General features: G+C 36.1%; 1 protein-coding gene across 1 annotated transcript; it reads right to left on the reverse strand.

Annotated features, from left to right (window-relative positions):
- Nucleotides 1-2672: 2672 nt before the first annotated feature.
- LOC114519437 (transcription factor Sox-12-like) lies at nt 2673-3723 on the reverse strand. Its single transcript, XM_028539561.1, has one exon. The coding sequence runs from the start codon at nt 3669-3671 to the stop codon at nt 2673-2675; it is 999 nt and encodes a 332-aa protein (XP_028395362.1). The 5' UTR covers nt 3672-3723.
- Nucleotides 3724-9667: the final 5944 nt, after the last annotated feature.

Consider the following 9667-nt stretch of genomic DNA (forward strand, 5'->3'; position numbering starts at 1 on the left):
TTCAAGGTGTCATTAAACCTCCTCTAAAGAGCGTATAGTTTGGGAAAATCGACGAAGAATCAATCGAAAAGTTATTTGAGCAGAGATTAAGAGCACGCAGAACAACTAGGCAATTGTAAGAAAGTACAACTGACATGTTAGTGTAGGAATTCTGGCGTGTTCTTTCCTGAGAGGACATGAAGTGGCCTCAGCCTATAGTTGATATTATAAAGTTGAAGAGGTCTTTGTACCACACGGATTGTTACAAATTTCACCTCTCGACGTTAAGAGGAAGTGTCAAGTTGTGTTGAATTAACAACCTGTGAGGAGTCGTGATGTCTGCAACTTTAAAAACGTCACCAAATGGACAATATGGAGATTTTTGGCTATCTCGTCCGAACTAACTTATAATATAGATGTTTGCGATTGAAGTATATTTCATCGACAAATACTTTCTACACCTCAATATAATCTATGGGACGTTTTCCTGGGTACATATTTGTGGACATAAAACGCAATAACTTTCCTTTGCTTGTCGGTATGGTTACAACTATGAATTTAGGGATTGGGGTGTTGTCCCCTCGTGATTGATCATTAAGGCAGTTGTTTGACAATTGAGGTTTAATTTTGTCGCTTAGTCCTATGAGGAAGACAGGGTTTGACTGTTTTCAATAACCCATATATTTTCCGCTTTCCACTTTAATTAATCTTCCATCAATAAACACATGCATCGCTCTTCTTTCTGTTTTGAAAAATTCATTTCGTACTGGAGAGTAGTTTGGGAATCCGTGAACCAATAAGAATGGCGCCAATTTGATTGTTTTCAAAATAAGAATATATAGAATTGTGCACTATGATGAAGTTAGTTTAGTTTAGGTTTCCTCCTGTAGTAACACTAGATGAACAAAAGATGATCCTTACTGGACCTCTAGGAAGAACAGTTTAGAACTGATAGAGCTATCCAGTATAAATAAAGTTAGTTTAGTTTAGGTTTCCTCCTGTAGTAACAGTGGATCAATAAGAGATGATCCTTACTGGACCTCTAGGAAGAACAGTTTAGAACTGATAGAGCTATCCAGTATAAATAAAGTTAGTTTAGTTTAGGTTTCCTCCTGTAGTAACACTGAATCAATAAGAGATGATCCTTACTGGACCTCTAGGAAGAACAGTTTAGAACTGATAGAGCTATCCAGTATAAATAAAGTTAGTTTAGTTTAGGTTCCCTCCTGTAGTAACACTAGATGAACAAGAGATGATCCTTACTGGACCTCTAGGAAGAACAGTTTAGAACTGATAGAGCTATCCAGTATAAATAAAGTTAATTTAGTTCAGGTTTTCTCCTGTAGTAACACTGGATCAATAAGAGATGATCCTTACTGGACATCTAGGAAGAACAGTTTAGAACTGATAGAGCTATCCAGTATAAATAAAGTTAGTCTAGTTTAGGTTTTCTCCTGTAGTAACACTGGATCAATAAGAGATGATCCTTACTGCATGGACCTCGATGAAGAACAGCTTATAGAAATTATTCTTAATAAATTTAGTGTTAGCTACTTCGGTTTCCACCTGTAGGAACACGGCATTAATGAGAGATCCTTACTTGGCTTCTAGAAAGAAAACTTCAGACTTGATACCGCTTTTAAGTATATATAAATAAAGTCTTTTAGTATAAAGTTTAGGTTCCTCCTGTCGTAACACTGGATAATCTTTACTACATCTTTATGAGAAGAATAGTTTAGATTTGGCAGAGCTATCCGGTGTAAATCAAATTGGTTAGTTCAGGTTTCCACTGAGAAAGCAAGTTTAAATTGCATTTTCGTATGAATACATATTTTAACCAGTTTTATAAAAAGAAACAGCCTGTCAACATGTTTATGATCGATGCTTATTTGGCAGATTTAAACTTCGAAACATTTTGAACTTGGTGTGAAGTGATCTAACCTTTAAACCCACATTTTTCCTTATAAATACAAACATGTAATATTGCGCGTGTGAACATATTGCTTATATCAAACTTCAGAGAGCGCGTTCAAGCAATGGATATAGGCTGTGCATGATGTAAGATAACATAAATAGATTTTTATATATATCTAAAATTCTATACTCAATTTTTTAGATCTAACTTAGGTGTACTTGTAAAATATCAACCTCAGACCTCAGTCTTTCTGTGTAAAATAAAACAAGGTTTTCTCAAGTTTCCCTTGGACTTCGGCACCTTTTAGTTCAAATATACTTTCTTTCTCGAAACAATATAAACGGACTTAATTTACACTGTATTTTCATCATATTTTTATGCCATCTCTGATATGACACATAAAATTTTAATATATTTATAATATATCCTTAGATTGTCCTTTTTTACATTGAGAATCTTGAAGGTAGCTGACAGTAGATTCGTTCAGAATGTGACTTAGTGAACCGAACTGTTTATAAATATATAAAAAACCTTTGGTTTAGATAAAGAATGTGAGGTATATGATCAGTATTACCTCGTTATATCACAAAATAGTGCAATATGTTTATTATTAAAACGGTTTCTTTTTTATACTTTTAGTTATATGGGCAAATTAGTCCATCTTAGCCCAAAGCTTTCAAACAATTGTTTTCATTATAATCGGAGTTTTATTTTAATTTACTTTAATCCATTTGTACACAATTTATTGTACTTTTTCTTAATTTGTTTGTTTCCTATTTTATACCCGTAGGTAGAGTTCACCTCTTCCTCTGTTTGCCGAAGTTACAGGCACTAGTCTGTCGACAGTCGTAGGATAGCTTGGTTGATGCTGTTCTGCCTCAAAAAGCCCTCCTGTCGTCTTCTGAAACAAGGCTGGTGGAAAATATGACAGCCCTTTCGGGAACTCCGGGTGTGCCACACTTCCGAGAGGTCTTTGTAGCAGGTTATACTGGTTGATCAAACGAGGCGAGGTTTCTCGGAGACTGGGTCCGGGTATTGAAGATGCGAGATTCTTCGTCGTGTCTTCTAGTCTCAGGCTCCCGCGTTGCGCAGCCTCGGTTAGAAGACTGGAGAAGAGCTTGTTGTTGTCCAAACTCTCCGAAGTGGTCAAGTATTGATTCATCCCAGCTGCAGGTGAGAACTCCGGGACGCTGCGGTACGAGTCTTGTTTGATAGTCATCGGCAGCGACGCTGCACCATAGTTCCAAGCTGGAGTGGGAAAACGAGAATCCAAGCTTTGCTTCGTTCGCAATTGCTCGCCAACCTTTCGTGTCAAGTCGTGGGTTATCGGGACGCTCCGTGGCGTGCTCGTACTCTCGGTTTCTTCACTTCGTGTCTTCTTCGCCTTTTTCTTCGGCTGGTATTTGTAGTCGGGATGTTCCGAGCGATGTTTCCGCCTCAATCTTTCAGCTTCTTCAATGAACGGTTGTTTCTCTTTTTCGTCCAGCATTTTCCACAGCTGACCCAAGATTTTGCTCAACTTTCTGTAGCTGAGATTGGGATACTGTAGTGCCAGTTCTTTGCGCGCAGCTCGAGCGTACACCATAAACGCGTTCATGGGACGCTTCACGTGATCTGTGCCTTGATCCCGCGCATAACCGCTGCCCTCTGCTGGTGCGTGTTGAAGGCTCAAATCAGTCTTCTCGATAACCTGGTTGACAGTTTTAGAAATGGCAGCATGAAGTTTCGAGTTTGTTCCAAGGCTTTCTGTGTAGTTATGCGGCTGTTTATCTTCCATGGTTCGAGTTGAAATTTGTAGTAATTTCAGCTTCTTCTTATTCTGATTCGTTTCCCGTTCCAAAATGATAAATTTCTCTTCAGAAGACGTTTGAAGTTGTACCTCAAATAATTTCGTGTTTCTTGTTCAAATATCCAAATGAAACTAGTTTGTTTTAGTACTTTTTCTTGCACAACAAATCTAGTGTCTCACTCGGTTGAGTTTCATCGCGTGTTTGACGTTCTTCTGCCGGAAAACTGTCCTTTATCACTGCCAGAGTATTTGCATTCAATTAAATAGACACGTTTGATTGGCTGAGATGCAGGAAGTGGATGGATGTTGCCCAAAGAGCAACCAAGACAACTGGCTAAAAATACCCAAGTACTTTGTTGTTACTTGCCAAAATTTTCACTTTATATTGTTAACCAACTTTATGATGTAAATTTTAGACCCAAATTGTTGAGCTTTTTTTTGTTTTTCTTTCGTTTTCCATTGTCTTATCAGAATCTCTGAGAATCTCACCTCTTTTACAAAGAAATTAAAGACATGCACTCTGACTATTTTATATTCCAACGCTGAGGTCAAAAATCTGGCAAATTGTCAGATTCATATTTTTACAAAAGTTGTATATTAGTATGTACGTTTTGAAACAAACGAAGAATATCAAGCTATTTAACAGATATCAAAACTATTTACATAGTTTTATATTATTTTAATGATCAGATTTTCAAGGTGTCACAAAGGATCAAAACACATTGTGCCACTCGATCACAAAGCATTTTTTATGTTCTTTATTCGTTTGAACAGTATAGGTGTCTGTTTTGACAAAGAGCATTCTTTATGAGATAGCAACTATTTTCCGCTAGTTCGTTAAGTGATCCCTAAGTAGATCCCATTTGCAACTGCACTTGGTAATACGTAGGTAATATCCCTCGTTCATCATAAACTTTTAAGAAATAAGCAAAAATATTCGCGGCAAATATTTTTTTGTGGCTTAGAAATTTGGAATTTATTTTGTATCGGTTTAAAATGATAGATAAAATTTTTACGGCAAAGAATAGTCTTGAAGTATTTCGTGAACCAGTGTCCTTAGGTCCCAACTGACATTCTTTCTGAACTTGTACATCCAATATAAATATTTTCTAAGCTTCTCTTTCCCTCTTTGTGTTAAAGCGTTGAGCTTCTTTAATACAAGTCCACGAAAATCATCTAAAAATTTATCTTGCATGCATACGAACATATCCATGGAAATCAAAGAAAAAAAACTGGGTTGAGTGAATCCAAGGTATACAATGGCGTACCTGCTTGCTGCGGTTGCCAACTTATTTTTGTGTAAAATGGCGATATATTTCGAGTAATAAACTTGTGTTCTCACGACCCTCTTGTGAACCACACAAAGAAGGATATATATATTTACTCCGCCTAGTTCTTTTTTAATTTTAAAAGATTGCCCAAAAAGATACATGTCTTTTATTATATTGCTCTTAAACGCTTTTTGAATGTTAGTGTATCTTTGGAAAGTAATGAATACCGACACACTGGTTCTCTTTGTTTTGGATTCACGACCGAAGAAGGAATCTTTGTGCTGTAGTTTGTACAAATATATATTATTGATTTTAAACATGGAATATTCTTCGTGCACAATAGAGATTACAGTATTAATTGGAGGCTTTTTCAATCAGAACGTGTGTTTATCGAGAAGATGGGGAATTAAGCCAAAACGGTTTTCTATCATTTTTTGAAGCCTTGTGTTCGGGTCTAATATATCGAAATTATTAGCTCATATTGACTTAGTTTTGATGGGTTCAAACCGCTTTTAAATTACGACGTTCCTTTGCTAAAAACGCGTCTATCCTTCAAGACGCTTATAATGCAGCCGAGTTACTTACCTTCATGTTCATTTCCACGTCCTAGGATAAAAAAATATTTTTTTATATGACATACCAAACGTATATTTGACTTCCAATTTAATACTTGACTACTTGTACCTTAATATCCTGAGGATTTAATGACATAACCTTTTACAGTTTTGATATAAAAAGCATGCAGGCTTGCAAAAAAATTTAGCATTGAATGATACATAAAGTAGAGCCATGCATTTTTTATTGGGATTAAGATACATTCGCGCTCACAAATATTTGCCTAATCAAATGAGTCAGATCCTCCTTAATGATATTTGAAGTACGCATGGCAAACCAAACGTCAGATGAATGACTGCAACATTTGCTGTTAACATCTGGCAACACTTAAGTTAAGTCGCGTGCTATGAATAATGCTTGATTATGAAAAGTCAAAAGTATTTATTTTAATCTAGGCCCTATAATATAGTAAATAGAACTCACAATGAACTGCTGTTCTGTTGTTTTTTTTACAAATATATTCACTGGTGTCAATATCTTCCTTGATCCTTAATTTCCTTCAACGAATTCTTGTTAGTTTCAGAGATGCGGTATATATCTCTTTTAGTCTCTAAAGATTAAAAACCTCACAGCGTTTTAGTGCGTACAACAACTGTGTATAGTAACACTGGTTCAATAAGAGATGATCCTTACTGGACCTCTAGGAAGAACAGTTTAGGGCAGTTTAGAGCTATCGAGTATAAATAAAGTTAGTTTAGTTTAGGTTTCCTCCTGTAGTAACACTGGATGAATAAATAAGAATAAAATATGATTTATATTGGACCTTTAGAAAGAACAATCTAGAATTGATAGAGCCATCCAGTTTAAAAAAAAAAGTTTAGTAGGTTTCCTCCTGTAGGAACACTGTATCAATAAGAGATGATCCTTACTGGCCTCTAGAAAGAAATGTTTAGAATTGATAGAGCTATCCAGTATAAATAAAGTTAGTTTAGTTTAGGTTTCTTCTTGTAGTTACACTGGATCAATAAGAGATGATCCTTACTGGACCTCTAGGAAGAACAGTTTAGAACTGATAGAGCTATCCAGTATAAATAAAGTTAGTTTAGTTTAGGTTTCCTCCTGTAGTAACACTGGATCAATAAGAGTGATCTCTACAGGACCTTTAAGAAGAACAGTTTGGAACTTATAGAGTTATCCATCCCAGTATAAATACAAAGTAAAGACAAGCAAGGAACATCTCGGGTTCTTAAAATTTGGACAGGATGTCAAAGGAAATCGTTTATTGCTTCTTTGTGCTTCTTCGATAAAGTTCTTTCTGCTGGTGATGAAAGATGACCATGAGTCATACACTCGTGTTTTCCTGTTTACTACTTTCCCGCCTATTTGCTGACGTTCGTACGAAGTGCTGAACTAAGACGCTCTTTCACGCTCTCCCGCTTTTACAACCCATAATTATGTCCTTGTTTGATTGCTTTAATTGCTACACAAATCTATAGCACGCGATTTTCTACCTGAACTTTATTAAATTGAAAATATTGCATTGTATTTTGAGTTCTTGTATGATACGTGCGAATTAGGTGCGAATATATCACAGTTTCGCAGTTCTAGACTATTATAGTGTTTTTGTGCTTTAATATTCATTGTATAGTTCAATTTTTGGCATTCTTTGTAAAGGGTACAAACACTTTTATAATTACGACATTAAGACAGTATTGCTTCAAGTATTGCTGCCAGTATTATAGAAATAGAAAGTTTAATTTTAGCTGATACAACTCATATGTTAATTGATTAAGTTTTTAGTATCATGGCTTTACATGTCTCAAAACAGGTCGACATTGCAGGTCGACTAAGTAACCTCTTAATAATACACCTTTTTTATCATGTGCCCCTCATCTATCATACTTTATCCCTCTAAACCCTGTCTTATCATAGAATATCCCATGCTATCATTTTCCTTCCCCAATCGTATCTATACATCAAACACTGTCCTTTCATACTCTGTCTTACCATACTTTATCCATTGCTATCATATTCAAACCCATCCTCATCCTACTATCCTAACCTACTATTTGTTTATATCCTTTCTTGTCCTATTGTATTCCGTGTTATCACTTTCCATCCAAACACTTTCTCCCTATCGATCCCCTCGAAAGTAAAATTAGTCCCCAACATTGGCTGTCTTATATAATCATCATCCATCGTGCCAGTGTACTTGTCAATTTTGAAAAGATTTTTTGTAGATATCGACTGACCTTGTGGGTTACGATTGAGAGACAGAATATACGAAGTTTTCTTGACGTTTAAATGTTTTTATTTCCATCCCGTTTTTCTTGCCACCTTTGTGGAAATAAGTTATGTTTTAGACATTTCAACGCCATATTATTCAAAGTGTTAGATAAAGCCTTCGTTACTAATGCCATCCCTGGGATATCTTATACCTGTTTTGATAACACCAGCCGCTTCATTTAAAATATCTGTTGTTCTTCGACTCGTTTCAAAACTTTCTGAAATGCCAAACTCTCCGAAGTTGACGCTGAAGCTGTTATCAAATTGGTATATACTCTGATAAGTTGATTGGTTTTGCACGATTAATATTTTCTGTCATAAACCGACGGATCATACCTTGAACGTCGTCGCCTTGATGCTAATTCCTGATACGTAAGAGTTACTTCATCTTATTTCCTAAAAAAAAAGCATTCGTAAGTGATATTCGCATAATGAAGAAAGTCACGCGTGTACCATCTTCTTGACCTTCTCTGACTTCTGCATCGGCAAATCACTTACAGATGCATCCGCGATAGGCTATCATAAGTAAGTCCCGAGATTTGCAAGGGTGCTTCAATTAAAAACCAATGATAGGCAATAATGATGTAACATGAATTGGGAATAATGATGGCACAGTGAATTATAAATTCTTTGAAAACGGATAGATCGTCAAATCATTTTGAAAGTTGTTATATCAACTCAAACATTTCAATCATAAATATACTGACACAAATTAGGGGCATTGCATTTCTCTGTTTGTTTTATTTCTTGGAAGGCATGTGATCTTGTGCTATTGCAATGATGATGACAAATGCGTTTTTGTCTCGACTTGTTTTTCCCTTTAGTTACAAGTGCTTCAGTTAGTTGGAACGCTTCTATATTACGCCTACTTCAGTTTGTTCCTCCTAAGAAAAGGTCCGATATCGTAAAAGAATATCTTGTACATATTTTTCAAGACTTATACAACAATATATTACGTGTGAGATTGTCAAAACCTGTTCCAAAACAAATAAGAATCATTATAGCTTGACAGTGATAGGTTTTGTCCATACAAAGGAGCGATATATTGTATTGTATGCATGGTTATAACTTTCCGTGGAGATAATGATTTCTGCTGATTATTAAACAAATTGTATCGCTGAATTGCACGTCTATCGTTGTAAATGAACTCACAACTATAACCGTCAGAAGATTGATGGTGATTTTCATCTGTTGCATCGTGTCTGACGCTAAACTTCCTTCCAACAACGATACTTGTGATTGCTTCCCGGGTGGTTAGCTGTGGGGGTTCGGGAGGAAACCAAGAGGGTGGGAGCTTTCAAGGGCATCCAGGAAGGAGAAAGAAATTACATGACGCAAAATCAATGAGTCAATTGATCTTCGAGCAATTCTTCTACAGCAAATAAGCATTTCTACCATAGCAAATAGGTATATATTCCTACTATAGCGAATTAGCTGGCATTCCATGACAATTTAGTTAATCAACTCTTAAGCGATTGAATAAAAATGCGAAAACCATTCTTTACGTTATAGAAGGTAACGAAATCTATTTTGTTCTATAGCCTCTTAGGCACATGATAGGGAAAAGGTTCTGCAACGTGACCACTGGCACTGAAGACCAACGTGGGTAGATTGCCATGCATGTCGTAACACAGCACAACAAAATACAATACGTCTACCACTGCATGTATAACTAACAACAGCCTGGATTTACCAAGCCTTGTAATGTTACATTTGTCTATAGTAGAATACTCTTCAATAACAAAATACCTTGAATTGGTTGATCGAGCACCTAGGCTGCAGCACCTCTCAAAAAGCCGGACGGAGCACCACCTACTGTGGTGGTTTTTTTTACGTGCTTACGTAAATGAACATAAAAATTGAACCTATAGT

Source organism: Dendronephthya gigantea, unplaced genomic scaffold, assembly GCF_004324835.1.
Source record: "Dendronephthya gigantea isolate DGI-Jeju-01 unplaced genomic scaffold, DenGig_1.0 000013F, whole genome shotgun sequence".
Lineage (NCBI taxonomy): Eukaryota > Metazoa > Cnidaria > Anthozoa > Malacalcyonacea > Nephtheidae > Dendronephthya > Dendronephthya gigantea.

Excerpts from the sequence above, each read along its gene's own strand:
- LOC114519437 (XM_028539561.1), bottom strand. The coding sequence starts at position 3,671 with ATGGAAGATAAACAGCCGCATAACTACACAGAAAGCCTTGGAACAAAC.